The sequence below is a fragment of the Alternaria ethzedia genome (genome assembly GCF_023757985.1).
Source record: "Alternaria ethzedia strain BMP 0044 chromosome Unknown scaffold_10, whole genome shotgun sequence".
Lineage (NCBI taxonomy): Eukaryota > Fungi > Ascomycota > Dothideomycetes > Pleosporales > Pleosporaceae > Alternaria > Alternaria ethzedia.
The window spans coordinates 822493-839612 of NW_026056203.1; the positions used below are offsets into that span (position 1 = coordinate 822493).

Here is a 17120-nt window from a genome sequence, read left to right on the forward strand (position 1 = left end):
AGGCCGTCCGCGCAATGCGTGTTGCCTTAAGCGTGAGGTGATGTGCAACGTCGAGCATATGGACTAATTATGGCGGATCTCCCGAGTCTTGGGATTGCCAGCAAGGACCCCCTACCGCAAGTTCGTAGCTACATAGACGATTACTGATACAGAAAGTTTGCTCTTTAGGTCCTGATAGCTACTCTGGAGCCCATGGTGTCTCTTTGCGTGCCCTGTTGCGCATGTGGTTGTTTCGTGGCTGCAAGGTGCTGTATGCAGCTTCGCCAGAGCGGCATGGTGGGGCAGTAGTCCAGCCCAAGATGGATCAAAATGCGACCGATCTACGCGCAGCGTCTTGTGTCATCAACCCAAACATGGAGACCAGGTGTCGGCCTGTCAACGGTCACACCAGTAGTAATCATGAATTCACGTACTTGAACGGTGCGCGCAGAGATAAGAATGCTCAAAGTTAAATAATGATGCCACCTACTGTTCATTACACGACTTGATGAGCTCGTGGCAGGAGATCTGGTTCTGCCCAGGCAACAAGCAGCCAAGTGATCTATGCATGCCCAGGAAGCCGTGGTCGTGAGATTGCAGAAGAGCCGCAACGTCCAAAGTTCCGACCCCCGAGCTTGGACTCTGCTGGCACACGTCAGGACCTCAGATGCGACCGAGAGAGTCCCCGAGCCTCGAGTATTTGATGAAGGCGAAATTCGAGCAGATGATGCCGAATTGCTTGAACAGGGGATGCACGTTTGGTTGTGCGATGCGCATGATGGGGTTATCGGTGAAGCACTGGGGTAGTCAGACCAGCTGGAGTCTAGGCAGCACAGCTAACATTATGCATTTGCTGCTGCTGTGCAAACATATCGAAACGCAACTGGGTGAGTACTGATGTATATTGGTAGACGGCATGGCATGCGACTACAGTATATGGTACAGCTCCATCTTGAGCATATAGTACACCGGCGGCCACCCTACCTCGCCCTCCGCTTTCCTTGATTGCGGGGTTTATCTTGGACGAGGAAGGTGTGCTTGTTCCTCTTGTGCCTCGTCTTGTAACCTCCCTTTGCTGGAGTGCCCCACGGACTGACGGGGTGCACGTTACCCTTTGATTTACCACGACCACCACCGTGGGGATGATCAGCTGCGACATGTTAGAAGACTGCAACTGAAGTGAATGATTCAAGAACTGACCTGCGTTCATGGCGAGACCACGGACCTCTGGTCGCTTTCCGAGCCACCGTGAACGTCCGGCCTTTCCAAGTGATGTGAAGTGTGATTGCGGGTTGCTGGCAACGCCAATGGTGCAGCATGCGTCTGCGCTGACTTTGCGGATTTCACCGCTCATCAAGCGGATAATAACGTGCTTGATCTCTGTGTTGTTGCCCTTCTCCACCTCCTCCTTGTTCACGATGATGGCGTATGTACCGGCACTGCGGCAGAAGACACCTCCGCCTTTTGTCTTCGTACCAACGTTGTATACCTGCGAACCGAGGGGCACCATGTGAATGGGAAGGCAGTTTCCACGTGCGGCTGTCTTCGCGGCCAGCATACCGGGATCGATACCACCACCCATGCTGTCGATCAGGTCCTTGGGAATACCCGTCCTGTAGCTCTCGACCTCATCGCCCGCCCTCATGCCATCTGCGGCGATGATGTACGACTTCTCTCCAGTAGCCACGCGGGTGATGAGGGCTAGATGCGAGCTCCGGTTGGGGTCGTACTCTATCCGCTCTACGACATGCTTGCCGGGCAGGTATCGCTTGTAGTCGACGATGCGTATCCTCCTCTTGTGGCCACCACCTCTGTGCCTGACAGTGACCCGTCCTGTGTTGTTCCTTCCTCCGAGATGCTGTCCCTTCCGTTCGATGGTGAGCTTCAGGTGCGGTCGTCCCTTCCACAGGTGGTCGTTGACGGGTCGCTTGAGATGGCGCAGACCAGGCGTGCGAGGCTTGTATGTGCGCAGAGGGATAAACTTCTCCTTGCGCGAGCCTTCCTGTTTCAGTACTCCGGCGTCGGCAGCCACGGTAGGCTGTATCGCTGGGGGAGGTTTAAGGTCGATGGCCTGGACCTGTGCGTAGGTGCGGGCAGACAGCAGCGCCCGGCCCAGTCGCGAGGGCTGGAAACGACATATCCGCGGCTGCAGCATATCTGGGAGTGCAGCTGGGGACGCTGGATGCTTCACGCTGGTGCAATGGACGCCGGCTGGATGGCGTGCAGCTGCTCGTCATGTCACGAATAATTCTCAAACCCGCCGCAATTGGCTAGGCCGGCCCGGGTGGGTCGGGCAGGCAGGGCGCGATGTCCCAGCAACAACGTGTGTCTGCTTCCTCGCCCACCACAACACGCTCGTCGTCTTCGCCATCTTTACGCTGCACTTGCCAGAACCCCCATCTCACAGCCCAGCTGCTCGCCCGCGACCCATCTTACTGCACGGGCAAAGTTTACGCGTTGGGGCCTGGTGTCATCTCTGGTAAGTCCACTGACGCGCCTGTGGGGCGTGCACTGTTGCCCTCTGCCAGCCTCGAATGCGATTTTGGCGCGTGGGACGTGGAGGCCAAGCTAGCCTGCCCTCGCTCAAAACACACAACATACCTCTCTTCCTACCCACAACACACCTTGGTGCACATCCTCTCTCGCCCTCCCCCATCCTCCACACTCCCTCTCACGATTAATTGCAGCTGGACCTTTACCCTGTCCACTCAATTACCACGCACCGAGCGCTCCAAGGGTTCGTCTCTCTCGCCCGTCACGTCACCGTCGCTGCCGCACCCCATCGGGCGTGTCAGTCCGGCCAGCTTTCGCGAGCATCAACCGTGGTTCTGTATGCGACATCGCTGCATGCACACCGCGGCTCTTGATGCTCCCGCGTTGGCAGCCTCTACGCGCGCTTTTTCAAGCTTCACCGAGCTCTGCTGACACCTCAAAACAGTGTATCAAAACAAGTCCTACAGCCGCCATTCCACTCTCCAGATATACTCAGCACCAGGATACCTCTCTAGCCTTGATCAGCATACATAATATTGCTTGCAATGCCTCCCGCTGTACGTCGTCGCCCTGTCACCTGCTCTTGTCCCATCTGCTATCGTCCCATCTCCCATCGGCGCGAAGCAACACGTCCATCACGATTCACTCTACTAACGCGTGTTACAGGCTCGATCTCTCAGGCAGCGCGCCGTCACCAACGAGAACGATGAGAACGCGGCTACGACACGCTTGACGCGTGCAAAGGCCGCCAACCTCGGCGCCAACGAGTCTGCTGCCGACGTGCCCAAGAAGACTCTCCAGGCGAAGAAGTCTACTGCTACTCTAGGCGCGAACGGTGCTGCCACGCGTAAGCGTGCTGCCCTCGGTGACGTCAGCAATGTCACCAAGACCGACGGCCTCGGTGCTGTCGCGAAGGATGGAAAGAAGGTCCTGGCCACCAAGGGCGCAGTCTCCAAAGCAGCACAGCCCACCGGCATCAAGAAGCCATCGCGGGCCAACTCGACGCGTTCCATGTTAGAACCCAAGGAGAAGAACCTCGCGTCATCCGAGGTGAAGAAGCGCGGTGCCAGCGGCAACGGTATCGCCGGCCAACCAGCCAAGAAGCGAATGCAAATTACCAAGACCGTCAAGGAAGAGGACCCCGAGGAGGAGCTCAAGGAGGAAGATGAAGAGGAGGCTGAGAACGTCGTCCCAGAGGAGAACGTCACCGAGGAGAAGGACACCAAGGCTGCCAACGGCACCAAGAAGGAGCTCGAGCCCATCACAGAGGTCTTCTACAAGGGCCCAGACCTAGACAAGGAGGACGTCGATGACCCATTGATGGTTTCCGAGTATGTTGTTGAGATCTTTGAGTACCTCAAGGAGCTAGAGATTGCGACCATGGCCAACCCGGACTATATGGAGTCCCAGACTGAGCTTGAGTGGAAGATGCGCGGTATTCTCGTCGACTGGTTACTCGAAGTTCACACTCGCTTCCGCCTCCTCCCGGAGACCCTCTTCCTTGCTGTCAACATCATCGACCGCTTCCTCTCAGCCAAGATCGTCCAGCTTGACCGTCTTCAGTTGGTTGGTGTCACCGCCATGTTCATCGCGTCCAAGTACGAGGAGGTCCTCTCTCCCCACGTCCAGAACTTCCGTCACGTCGCCGATGATGGCTTCACCGAGGAGGAGATCCTGAGCGCCGAGCGTTTCGTCCTCGCTGCCCTCAACTACGACCTCAGCTACCCCAACCCCATGAACTTCCTCCGCCGGATATCAAAGGCCGACAACTACGACATCCAGACCCGCACACTGGGCAAGTACCTCCTCGAGATCGGCTGCCTGGACCACCGCTTCCTCGCCCATCCCCCCAGCCAAGTCGCTGCCGCTGCCATGTACCTTGCCCGCCTCGTCCTCGAGCGTGGCCCTTGGGACGAGACCCTCACACACTACGCCGGCTACAGCGAGGAGGAAATCCAGCCTGTCCTGCAGCTGATGATCGACTACCTCTCCAGCCCTGTCATCCACGAAGCCTTCTTTAAGAAGTATGCTAGCAAGAAGTTCTTGAAGGGTAAGTCATCGCATTCTCCATCCACTCTCTCGTTCACAACTAACATTCACCAGCATCCATCGTTCTACGCAAGTGGGCAAAGGACTATGTCGCTGCCTACGGTAACGCGCTCCAAGAAGAGGAAGAGGAGGCCGCCATTGTCCCCTCCAAGACCAAGAGCCAGCGCTAAGACTGTTCTCCTTCTTTAGGCACTCCCGGTCTTTGGCTCAGGAGTCGCAAAGCTATTCATTACCGCCATGCTCACTGAGCAGCGGATGACGATGTTCGGTTCGACCGGGAGCAAATTTTACGATTGCATCCAAGCCAACCCCTTCATGTTTACATCTTGGCTAATACCATCTTCCGGTCGGCGTTAATACATGGGATGCAAGTTGGTTGCACAATTCTGTTATGGTTTCTCTTGTCTTGTTTTGGAACATGGAGTCGCAGGCGTTCATCCCCCCATGCACGCATGCGCAAATCAAGGGTGCTTGCCTTTTCACATCACTCTTAACTTCATTTCTCTGTAGCGGCTCTGGATACTCGCTCATAGCATTAGCGATCGATATACCATGAATGGTGTGATATGGGAGAGGCTATTCCTTGGTGGATCTGTATGTGGTGTCTGTGGGAAATATGGGTCATTGGGATAGCAAATGTGAAGTAGCTCTCAGAGTGTATGAATAGTCTGAAAACGCACTGTTTCGCGTCAAATGGAGACAGAAATTTCAATGAGCCTCGCTTTCGTCTGACGTGACGTGACTTTACTCTGACATTGCACGATGATGCCATACATGCTGTTAGCCATCCTTTCCCAGCCATCTCATGCAAAGACCCACACCTAAACACGAAGAAGCGCATCGCGTCGCGCGTCCAAGACTCGTAAGATACACGGTACGTCACGACCGTGTTCAGACGCCACATTTTCCTTGCTTTCTCGCGTTCTGCGTGCATTGACACCAACACGCGCCCGCGTTGCCGCTCCACGATCGCGATGCAGACGTGCCCAGCCCAGCCCGGCCATGTCGCGTTCCCGCGATCAATGTGCCTCGGCAATTCACGTCGACATCGGCGCTAATCTGAATACGGAGCTCACCTGAATGCACTGCGACCACAGCTTTGCGCGTTGATTGCGTGTTGATCGATCATCAATACGGGGAAGACCCTGATTATCGTTTTTATCTTTCGTCGTCTTTTTTTGTTCGATTTTGAAGACGTTTGAGTTAGTGGAGGTTGTGAATCTTGTTGCAACGACTTGCACCTGCGTTATCTGGACAGTGTTACCGGCCCTTCACCTACCTACCGGAACAAGACGTGGATATCCATATCAACAAACGGCATCGTCAGCACCCGTTCATCAATTATTGTCAACATCCATCAATTACTATTCACCGTTCCGACTACTATATCCCCACAATCCAGCACAACCAACGCTCCTAGCAACCAACCAACACTCCCACCAACGCAGCCATGCAAGAAACGGACCTCCACTACCCACCCCAAACCTGCCCCTTCTGCACCATCGCCGCCGCCTTCCCCTTCCCCTCATCATCACCCTCGTCTATTTCCCCGAGCAGTCCACCGCTCACTCCCTCACTGTGGAAGAGCAGCAGTACCCTAGAACAAGACTTGTTAAAAGAGAGTATACCAAAAGAAGAGGAGAGCGATCCAGAGAAAACGAGTCCGAGTAGTTTTGTGGTGCTGAGGAGTAGGGATGTCGTTGCTTTTCTGGATATCTTGCCGATGACGGGAGGCCATTTGCTTGTTACTACACGCCAGCATAAAGTCAAGGTTGCGGATATGGAGGCTGTGGAGAGTAGGGAGATTGGTACGTTAAGCTGACATATTACGCTTGTTGGTAAAGAAGAATATACTGATTATGTGACTAGGTTTCTGGTTACCGATACTAGCACGGACGGTGGCTAAAGTAACGGGCGTGACGGATTACAATATCGTGCAGAATAATGGTATGTTTCTTGCTTCTTTTCCATCTCCTCGTATTCTAATATCTACTTGCAGGAGCACGTGCAGCACAAGTAGTACCTCATGTGCATTTTCACATCATACCGCGTCCGGAGACGATGCCGGAGATCAAGAATAAGAGTTGGACTATGTTTGGACGGGGTCAGAGGGATGATTTGGATGATGAGGAGGGGGCTAAGATGGCGGGGGAGATGAGGAGAGTGTTGAGGGAGGAGGTGGAGAAGATGGGTGCTGCGAGTGCGAAGTTATGAGAAGTTATCAGGGGGGTTTGATTCGATTTGTCATGGGCATGAGCGCATGAATGTATCAACATCGTTGAACTCATTATTGCTGGTGTTGAAGCGCATAATTCATATTCAGTATCATCAACTTTGAGAAACTATCCAAAGAACGCTGGGTATCATCACTCTTTCCCTGTCCATCCATCACATTCAGGAATTGAGGTACACCGCGATTTGTTGAAGCTTGGGAGCTGGCTCACACGAGATGAATTGAGACAGCTCTCAAGCTTCAACAAATCGCGGTGTACCTCAATTCATCCATTACATTCATCCTGCGACTCCAAGCACGCCCATTCCAAACACTTGTGTATTCTTGATCTCATCTCATCATTCGTTAAGAAGGACGCCTACTGGCTCTTCTTGGCCTTGGTCTCCTCCGCAGGTACGAACCTCTTCCTAACAGCCTTGATCATCTGCGAGAACCAGAAGAAGTTGAGCATGCTCAACGCCGTGTTGCCCACCAAGTATACACAGACCAGCCACATGGGCAGCTCGCCAGCTGTGCAGTTTCCAGGTCCATCGAGACCCATGCTGCTGTTGGAGGTTCCGTCGCACTTCTGGGCCTCGAGCAGAGAGCTCATGAGTTCGGGTTTGGGCATAGTGAGTGCCTTGTAGATGTCTGAGTAGATCATCACAGACTGGTATGAACCCCAGACGATGCGACAACCGAAGAATGTAACGAGGAGGGCGATACCGTTGTAGAGCTGGAGTTTTGAGCCAGTCATTCCGAGCTTGTCGCAAAACCAGTGGATGTTGAGGAAAGGGGTGGAGAGTTCGTAGAGGACGAAGGAGAGGCCGTAGTAGTTTCCGAAGGGTTTCTAGAAGAGAGTCAGCAGATGTGGTGTGCCGTGGAAGCAGAGAACTTACGAAACCAATGCAGGTCACGGCCAAAGCACCGATCGCATGGATCAAAGAGCTTACGCCAGCAATGTTGATGTATTGCGCGGACACTTGGAGATCCCATAGGAAGTACCCAGCTGCGAATCCCTGCACCATACCGCTAGCTGGCGTATATCCCCACAGTCTACCCCTCCAGTCCATCTCGTGCCTCTGCTCATCCTTGAAGATGACCCACAGCGCAGCGGCGCATATGAATAGCGCTTGAATCATAGAGACCCAGTGGATGTCCCAGTTGAGTCGCGTGCGCTTGTTGAAGCTCTTGTATACATTCGGGCAGACGAGTCGCGAAACGGCGGGAGAAAGGACATGGAGGATGAGATGGTAGCCCAGGAAGCCGAGGAGGATCTCGTGGACGTGGTACGGAAGCGTCGTCAGGCTCAGCTTGTCGGCGAACGACTTGCTAGACTGCACGAGCAGCGAGGGCGCAGGAAGCGGGTCCCGCATATTGGGTCTGAGCAGGATATCGACTAAAGACATGGTGTATCAGTTTCGCTGTGCGCAACGGTCGCAAGAGCAGGAACAGGGAGAAATACTGGACTCTTGCGGCTACATGTTCCGCCTATATATACTCGGCGGTGGGGCGCAGTGATCTTCGAGGGTTTCCTCTTGCGTCTGGAGTGTCTCGTGTGTCGTACATTGCATGCCTCGGATGGGCGTTTTACCGTGATCACTGAGTCGGCACATGCGGGGCTAAGGCTGCTGCGATCGAAGCTTAAAGCTTACCCTGACGGCGCTAGGCGGGATTTCGCCGGCGTCCTGCATGCACCACTCCGCGACTCTATCGGTCCTGCCATCGTCATCCCTCTCCTCCTCTTCCACAAACCTCACCTGGTCAGCACAACAAACCTCCCTCGCCTCTGAGCTCCTATACATCTCGCACAGCGCTGTGTAGGTTCATCCGCGCCCTCCGAAAGAGCATGGCGGCATTAGAGGGCTTGCCCTTCAGAAAGACTAACGAACCATGGCGTCTCCAACAGCGACCTCCAAGGCTGCTGTCATCACTCCCAGCGCCCTGAGTTCTCTTCTTCGCTAGGCAACAGCCCTTGTTGCTACCGGCACCGGAGAAACATCAACGCCGTAGCGCCCGTTGTCCCGCAAACAGACCTTACCGCCCAATATTTCTGCCGCCGACGACTCGAGCTCCTCTTCACCACAACAACAACAAGTTGCGCGTCTCACCAACGTGCACCTTGATCAGTTGCTGAGCCGCGAAACCGTTGCCGAACCTATTGCCGAACCTCTTTGGCACGAACTCTTGCTGTGACATCTTCTAACGATATCATGTCCAGTTACGCTACAGACCTAGACGACTTCATGGGGGGTCGTGAGGCTGTCTCACGCTCTCCGTCGGCACCCGCCGATCGCACACCAGAGCCTCAGACCAACAAGAAGCGAAAGGCCGAGAAGGAACCCGAGGTTAGTAGCGTCTCAAGCTTCTAGATCACTCGCTAACATGAGACAGCCTAACAAGAAAGCCAAGGTCATGGAGAACAAGGCGATCTGGATCTCTAACCTGCCGCCTGACACCACGAAGACGGAGCTCGAGGAAGAGTTCTCACGATACGGCATGATCGACAAGGGCGCCAACGGCGAGCCTCGCATCAATCTCTACAAGGATGATGAGGGCAAGTTCAATGGCACTGCCATGATCGTATACTTCAAGAAAGAGGCCATCGTCAACGCCGTCAAGCTAGCGGATGACTACCCTCTGCGCCTTGGCGAAACCAAGCACGGCAACATCCGCGTTGAGCCCGCCAGCATGGAGTACAAGAAGGAGAAGGATGGAGAAAAGGTGGCATCGAAGCTTACACGTCGCGATCGTAAGGCGTCGGAACGTAACAGGCAAGAGCTCAACCGGTAAGCTCGCCAGTCTACTTATCCTCAATTCGTTACTAATAGAGATACAGAAAGCTCAACGAGTGGTCCGACAACGAGGAAGAGGTTGCCCAAACCTTCGTGGCCAAGAAGAACAAGTGGGCGAAGACCGTCATCATCAAGGGCATGTTCGACGTGGACGTGATGAAGAACGACCCGGATAACTATGGCGATGTCTTCGATGATACGATGGAACCCGCTAAGGCGATCGGCGAAGTCACCAAGGTCACGATTTGGGACTTGGAACCTGAGGGCATTGTCACCGTCCGCTTCAAGGAGTTCGAGGACGCAGAAAAGTTTGTGGCCTGGAAGTTCGGCGGCAAGAGATACGAAGGGCGCGACCAAGAGCTTACGCTTGCCGAGGACAAGCCTCGCTTCAAGAAGTCCGGCCGTGGCAATATTCCTGACAGCGATTCAGAATAACCGTCTGTCAAAGCCAAGGCTTGGACGGCTCTCACTTCGAGTTGCGTATGCTTTACTGTATAGCTTTGGACGAGTAGGATACGAGATGGAGGTTGACACGTGGACGGGGAATGATACCCTCATGTACTACACATGAATATGAGCCGAATGGCCATCGACTGCAATTGAGCAAGTCACCAACGTCACCATCTTCCTGTTGATCATTTTGAGTGATGTTGCGCAGTGTTTTCATGGACACTAACATACAGAAGCATTGTCGCGAAGGCGTCCGGATGAAGCACGTCATGACATTCATCACAAACAACGGAATACGAAAGAGAGTATTTGCAAATCTGTGACATTCTCATATCTAGCCCATTATCAAACTACATTATTGAAGAAGTGACCCCGTGAACATGACCCTATACACATGCGAAAAAAAGGGTACCAAAGTAATGGACCCTCGCGTGTCTGGCGAAAAGAAGCGATGAAGCCGATCTAGCGACCCATCTGGTATCAATGACATTGAAAAGAAGAAAAAGAAGAAAACTCCATGATGCACCTGTGCTCCATCTGAACACTCTACAAGACGAGCGCGGCAGCAGCGGCGAGCAGAGCACCAGCGCCACCGGCGACCTTGACGGCGGCGCCGCTGAACTCAGCTGGGGCTGAGGCGGAAGCTGAGCTGGGAGGGATGGGCATGCCGGTGGTGGGCGACATCATGCCAGTGCTGGTGGCGTTGTAAGCAGGCGAGCCTGATGGCATGGCGAAGCCAGATGAGGCGGTGGTAGGAGGCATGGCGTATCCGGAGGACATGGCTGGTGCGGAAGACATGGCAGCGGAGGAAGAGGCAGCTGGGTAGCCCTCACCCTCGCCAGCAGAGACCATGGTGAAGTTGGCGCAGCCGATACGGGTCTTGTTGCTGAGGTGGACAACGAAGGACAGGGCGCCGAACTGTGATGTATTAGCAAATTGGGTTTCCAACTTATAGGGTATGAGCGAAACTTACGAAAGCAGGGTCAGAGGGCAGAGTAGCAGAGTACAAGTCGGTGTACTCGGCCGAGAAAGTGGTCTCAGTAGCGTTTCCGTACTTGCCGCTCAAGTCACCAGTCTGGCAGGTCTCAGGCTTGGTGGCATCGCAGGGAGGAGCCTCGCCGCGCATGTACGGGTCCAGATGAGCGCCGGTACCAGTGCAGTTGCCGTCAGAAGGAACAGGCTTAGCGTGGAGGTGGTACATGAAGGGACCGCCAGTCTCGGGGAGGCCAGCGAAGGAGACCTGGAACTTGACGCCCTTGCCGTCGGCGCCGGTGGTGGCCTCGATGGATCCGGTGAGAGCGCTGCCCTCCTTGGCGGGAAGAGTACCGACGTACTTGGCGCCCATGGGGTTGCCCATTACGACGGGAGCGGGAGTGCCTTGGGCGGCGACAGCGGTGGCCGCGGCCAGAACGGAGATGATGGAGACGAGCATTTTGAATATGTGGCTGGTGGTTTCTTGTGAAAGAATGAAGTTGAGACTCGACTGTGGGAATTGTTTAGCGAGTGCAGGTGGAAAAGAAGAGTAGATGAGCGAAGTAACTGAGTGATCGGGGAAATGAAGTGGAGGCGCCAAGTGTGTTTATATGAGATCCGCGCAATTGAAGTGCGAGAGGGGAAAGCGCGATAGAACCTTGTCGAACGAATATGCAAACGGAAAGTTCCACGAACGGCACCCGGGTAGGAATGGAATAGGAATGGGGAAAAGCGCAAACCGCTCGAGGGACTGTGACTACATACCGTATATTATAGCGAACGCTGATAAGCAAAGCGAAAGACTCTGTTGGCAGACAATGAACTGTAGGAAAAACCAGTGAAGGGGGCTTGCTTGCAAAAGGGATGATTCCTCAGGAAGCTGGCGGCTGGCAAACACTATATAATCTTTCCTGCCGGGTAGAGGCGCAGCAGGCACCATGCACCGGTGGTTGGGGCGTCACACACCAAGAAAGCCCCATCACGCATCCATCTGATCCAACGCCCATTTCCCGCAAAGCCTTGCGCGCCGTCACTTGCACGCAAACCCACTACGGAACCCTCTTTTCTGCCGGTTCGCTCCGGCTGATTGGCCGCCGCGAACAAAGACTGCCTTCGTTATTGCATGAAACCAGGTGTTGTTTGCCGTTTTTGCGCTAAAGGATGCGCGCCCGCTTCGCCGTTTCGAAACACCAAGACGCATGGGCGCTTTGCCGGCCAATCATTGCGGGGGCGGGCCTTGTTCCTGAGGCCAGGGCTGAGCCTGGTGTGGAGTTTGTCAGACTTGGCCCCAGCCAGCTCAGTTTTCTGTATGCGCCAATGGGGGCTACATCTTGGGGCTGGGAAGTAAGAGTCATAATGCCACGTAGGCTGGAGGTTACGATGAGTTGCAGTGTTTTTGTCGTGTCGTCGCTTGCTGATGCAGATTCTCTGAGGAAGAGAGGGTCAGGCTGTCGCAGATGTCCTTTCTGCCGCCAATATACCAAGCTTTGACTACTGCAGCGCTAGTCGGATCTAACAGTCTTGGTACAGATCCAAATTTACCCCATACAGTGGCATGGCGCTTGCGTGTTGCACCCTTTCCACTAGCCGAGTCCCTAAGGGAACAAACATTCCACACAAAACTCTCGTTGTCGCGCTTATCGACGCAAATAGACCAAACATGCGTTCCTGGCGCGGGTGTATCAGATGCGATTTCCTGTGTTTTACTGAGGCAGAGAGGCGGTGGACAAGGTTGCACGGCACGGCAAAGACGGGTGTGACTCGAGATCGAGATGAGATGAGATGATGTAGAAGGAGGAGGCGTGGGAAGCAGAGGAAATTGACGAGAAGCGGTTGAAGTGGGAAAAGACAGGGTTGCTGCATCTATCTGATGCAGAGTGATATGGAAACATCGAAATTACATACTCATCATTACTCTTTCGCATATTGCGCAGGACGCTTGGGTACCCTACCTACTCAAATACCGGCATCCATACGGATTGCGGCATGCCCGGTGGAGAACGATCTGTTCCACGTAAATTTAGCGCATCGAGGATGGGGCTACCTCAGTAGATCCAATTCTTTCCGAACCTTGTAGCTGACTCTAGGACAGCACCAACCGATTATTTTCGCTGCACCGGCAGCGACCAGATCCGCTGCGACATCCTGAACGGTTTTGTATGCCCATGGAGCTTCTTCAAAGACAAGGTCCTTCTCGTCACATATGACCCACGTGCCTTCTGGGTCTTCTGCATTCGGCTCCAAGAGGTTGATGCCTTTGTACTTCTTACCCAAGGTTTGGAGGGCCTTTGCCCGAGACATAGCTCGTCCTGCGCCATGGGCCAGCGAAAGTCCGTTTTTAAGGCCCCATGAGTTGGCTTCCGAGAATGTTGGCTGGAGGATGAGCGTGGCGGTGCTCCGGGAACCGGGCAGTGGAAGGAGACCGAGCGGCAACTGAGTTTTGGGGTCGTATGTCGGGGCTGCGCCTTTTCTATGGAGAAAGACGTATTCTTTTGGAGTGTTTTCATCGCCAAGTGCCATCTTGTCCAGCCCCTCGGTCAGACTAAGTTCGGGAGTAGAATCCTCTGCGGCTGGAGAAGGGGCAGGTGGAGGCCATGCCACGCATTCGACGTTGTTGTGCCAGATGTCAACTACCTTACGCTTCTTCAGTGCCGCTTTGGCTGTCGCGATCATCGTTATGCCCTCTTCGCCGAAGTCGCTGGTGTCTGAGTCGCCAAGCTGCCAGTCTTCATTGCCAGGCTCAAGACATGCAAGGAACCGCAGGGCAATCAGATCCCGATTCGCCTTTGCCCACTCGCAGGCCTTGTTGTGCTCCTCCAGGTATGCATTGGCGTCCTCGCTATCGTCCGGAAAGCTTGTGCGTGAGTCGGTTGTGTACTTCTTGAGAATGCTGCCTCCTAGTCCTCGTGATCCCGAGTGGACCAGCAGGACGACATCATCTTGATGGAGTCCATCGTCCGATTTGGCAAATCCCGATTCCTCGACGACCTGGATCTCGGCAAAGTGATTCCCAGCTCCTATGGTGCCCAGAGCAGCGTCCCACTGTTTACCGGCGGAGATGCTACAGTTGTCTTCGTCCAACAGCCATTTCTCTCGGTAGGCTTGGTTGCGCCAGGCACCCTCTAGTCCTCGAAGCTGATTAGCAACGTTCTTGCCTTTATTCCCATCAACCTGGCTTCTGTTGAGTTTTGTTTTGTACCAGGCCATACCACATCCGATATCGCCACCGATGAGAGGAGGATGGATCCATCCCTTGGAAGCAAAGACTGCGCCGATGGGGAACTTGGTGCCTGGGTGGAGATCGGGTTGACCAACGGCGTGTATGATACCTGGAAGCGTGCGCGCGGTGGTCTTAAGCTGAGTCAAAGCTAGCGGTTCAACGAGGGTTGCTTCAGATGCTAACACTTCAACTGGGCATTGTGGGTTTGCGTCGGCTATTATATTGTGTCAGTAATTGATCGTAATACGGAAGGGGATAAGCACAGATATTGAGCGCAAACTTGCTCAAACGTCAGTGCTACTTACCATGCACCCCTGATACTTTCCTCGCACCAACATAGTCTTCTCCCGCTGAGACGAGCAATACGACATCGTTATTAATGTTGCTCTTCCAATCTGCTTCAGATACAAGCTCTTGCCCGCTGCGTCCGACAAAGACACGAGTAGGTTTCTTTACACGCAGTTTTGCCTGCGCACTCTTGAAGACAAGCGCTCGGACAGAAGACGAAGCTGTGGGGTTAGTGGACGCGGAAGCGGGTATAAGGATTGGGCATTTCGTTGATTGGTTTGCATTTGATGCGAGAGTCAGACGTATGGCGGGCATCTTCGCACTGTGGTTGAGAGTTTGGGTTCGATGGAGCAACACGATCTGAAAAGGGAAGCGATAGTTGTTTGCGGGGTTAATGTACAATGGGCAACTGTTTGACTACATAGTCTGGTGACAGCTCTTTATTTGGGGTGCGCATTCGCAGATGGTTTACCTAGCGCGGCGCTGCTCAATTCGACTCATCTTGAACTATTCGAGCACAGCCACAATGTCTTTCACCACAACAAAGCGTAGCGTAACGGATGCCTTACCCTAAAAACATCGACGAAGAATAGTGCTAAGGCACTTTCCCACTGATGGCTAGAAGAGTGTTTCACGTGATTGCGCCTTTACCTCACAGCCTCGGAGCTGAATGGGTAGGATGGTGTAGCAAAGACGCAGGCAAAGTGCGGTAAGCGGTGTAAGCAGAAAAGCAGGGCCAAAGTAAAAGGCAGAGATCATCAGGGCCCGCCGTCCCGTATCGCGGGCGTGGACGAGAACGTGCCATGTGCATGACGTACTATAGTCCGATTGGATGCTTGGACCGCGTTGCCGTTACAACGCACCTTGCTTGGCGCATACCACACAGCCGCACCGACTTTGATGCCCACGACATCTCGACACCTGCCAGCCCGTACTGCGACCGTCGACTGCACTGCGCTTCCAATTGTGAGTTACTAATTGGCACACATCGGTCCCAAGCTCATGCAAACAGCGCCCAGCCACTACTACTTCGATAGCCGTAGCCGTCCCAACAACAAGCCGGCCCCGTACGACATCACCACTCCCCGGCGCAAGCCGCACACCTTGCCTCACGAACGACCAACATCCATAATCTCACAATGCGCACATTCTTCGCCCCGCTACTGCTTGCGCCGCTCGCCGCGCTCGCCGCACCCGATGTCTACGGCGACTTCGAGGCCGCCGTTGCGCCATTACCGACGCCCGTATACGAGGCCATGGAGACGTCTCCCGCCGACGGCAACCTCGAACTGCTCAAGCGACAAGGCAATGCATGCGCGACGTCGTACTTCAACTGCGCCGGCCTTGGCGCGCCAGGACTCTGCTGCCCACGAACAGCCGTCTGCTCAGCCGACCAGGCCGGCCACGTAGCATGCTGTCCCCAAGGCGTCGCCTGCACAGGAGCCATCGGCGCAGTCCCCACCGGCGCGAACCCCTCGGCCACCTCGACCGTCTCCTTCGTAATTGCATCCACAACCGGGGAGCAGCCCTTCGTGCAGGAAACAAATGGCGCAAACCACGGAAGCACGGTACAGAACCAATTCTACCCTTTCCCGTACATACCGACGACTTACACCAACGCAGCTGCCTGCTCGTCCGCTTATACAAGCTGCCAAAGCGATGCTGCAAGTTGTACGACTGCTCTAGCCAATGGCGCCGCCGGCGTCACCATCTCGGCCCCCAACGGCGGCGGCGCTACCATTACCGCCATTCCCAGTGTCGGCCTCCAGTCCGCTCAGAGCATCTGCTCCAGTCTCAGCAGTCTGGGCTGCTCGCAGCTTACCGTCGAGGCTTGTGCGGCTTTTGATGGCCAAGGGAATGCGGCGAAGAGAGCGCGGTGTGCCGACTACCTGATGACAGCGGGAGTGGCCGTTGGAATCGCAGGGCAGCTGCTGAGATGAGGAAGAGATGCGCTCGTGTCTTCGTTTCTTTGTCTTCGTTTCTTTGTGGATAATACGGTGGTTCCTGATGTTCATGAGCGGAAAATACGAATGTGCTTTGGCACAGGCTTGCTTGTGTGGATTTTGCCACGATATGGCGTTCGTAAGGAGTTTAGCGGTACAGCATGCGGCTGAATTGTGTGGTCACTCATATCTGTATATGCCTTCAATGAGATTATATAAGCTTTTCCATGTCACTTTGTTCTACCATACTCTGTGCTGTCATTCCCATATGAAGATTGGTGTCGTTCTACTTGGACGACATTATCTCAAGCCAATCATTCAAGAGATTAGGATAACGACTGAGTCCAACATGTCTAGCCAGAAGACAATGTTGCTTGAAACAACCCTGTCTTCGAGGTAGAACCGTCCAGAACGAACAACATCTAGATGGAGACTTGCAGCTCATGTAAAGTAAGATGAGATTAGACAGTATGTAAGCAGCAACGTCCCAGGTAGCACTTGACACAAAAAGATCGCACCCAGAATAGAATACCCGTATACTATCTTCTCATGGATCCAACTCTCTATCTATATCGATATCTTCCCGTCCTTACTCTCACATGCCTAAGTATATCAGCAATAGCAAAAAGAAGATATCATGAACGCGGCTAGACTCGAACTAGCATCTCCCACACGACTCCCGCGGCGGTTTTCACCGTCACACGCCCTTGCCGCGGTCC

The 17120-nt window shown here is 54.2% G+C and overlaps 7 protein-coding genes across 7 annotated transcripts; 3 read left to right on the forward strand and 4 right to left on the reverse strand.

The window, feature by feature from the left end:
• Positions 1 to 959: 959 nt before the first annotated feature.
• J4E87_005168 (uncharacterized protein) lies at positions 960 to 2134 on the reverse strand (the record flags this gene model as incomplete). Its single annotated transcript, XM_049376784.1, has 2 exons — positions 960 to 1129; positions 1180 to 2134. 2 exons carry the CDS (start codon positions 2132 to 2134, stop codon positions 960 to 962), a joined length of 1125 nt encoding a protein of 374 aa, XP_049233640.1.
• An 883-nt stretch (positions 2135 to 3017) lies between these two features.
• J4E87_005169 (uncharacterized protein) lies at positions 3018 to 4691 on the forward strand (the record flags this gene model as incomplete). The annotated part of the gene is made up of 3 exons (XM_049376785.1): positions 3018 to 3029; positions 3139 to 4522; positions 4576 to 4691. The coding sequence occupies 3 exons, from the start codon at positions 3018 to 3020 to the stop codon at positions 4689 to 4691; spliced, it is 1512 nt and encodes a 503-aa protein (XP_049233641.1).
• Positions 4692 to 7112: 2421 nt separating this feature from the next.
• On the reverse strand, positions 7113 to 8142 carry J4E87_005170 (uncharacterized protein; the record flags this gene model as incomplete). The annotated part of the gene is made up of 2 exons (XM_049376786.1): positions 7113 to 7583; positions 7633 to 8142. The coding sequence occupies 2 exons, from the start codon at positions 8140 to 8142 to the stop codon at positions 7113 to 7115; spliced, it is 981 nt and encodes a 326-aa protein (XP_049233642.1).
• An 804-nt stretch (positions 8143 to 8946) lies between these two features.
• On the forward strand, positions 8947 to 9963 carry J4E87_005171 (uncharacterized protein; the record flags this gene model as incomplete). Its single annotated transcript, XM_049376787.1, has 3 exons — positions 8947 to 9081; positions 9128 to 9522; positions 9573 to 9963. 3 exons carry the CDS (start codon positions 8947 to 8949, stop codon positions 9961 to 9963), a joined length of 921 nt encoding a protein of 306 aa, XP_049233643.1.
• A 561-nt stretch (positions 9964 to 10524) lies between these two features.
• Positions 10525 to 11410, reverse strand: J4E87_005172 (uncharacterized protein; the record flags this gene model as incomplete). The annotated part of the gene is made up of 2 exons (XM_049376788.1): positions 10525 to 10896; positions 10952 to 11410. 2 exons carry the CDS (start codon positions 11408 to 11410, stop codon positions 10525 to 10527), a joined length of 831 nt encoding a protein of 276 aa, XP_049233644.1.
• Positions 11411 to 12990: 1580 nt separating this feature from the next.
• Positions 12991 to 14773, reverse strand: J4E87_005173 (uncharacterized protein; the record flags this gene model as incomplete). The annotated part of the gene is made up of 2 exons (XM_049376789.1): positions 12991 to 14384; positions 14476 to 14773. The coding sequence occupies 2 exons, from the start codon at positions 14771 to 14773 to the stop codon at positions 12991 to 12993; spliced, it is 1692 nt and encodes a 563-aa protein (XP_049233645.1).
• An 824-nt stretch (positions 14774 to 15597) lies between these two features.
• Positions 15598 to 16398, forward strand: J4E87_005174 (uncharacterized protein; the record flags this gene model as incomplete). The annotated part of the gene is made up of 1 exon (XM_049376790.1): positions 15598 to 16398. One exon carries the CDS (start codon positions 15598 to 15600, stop codon positions 16396 to 16398), a length of 801 nt encoding a protein of 266 aa, XP_049233646.1.
• Between the last annotated feature and the right edge of the window lie 722 nt (positions 16399 to 17120).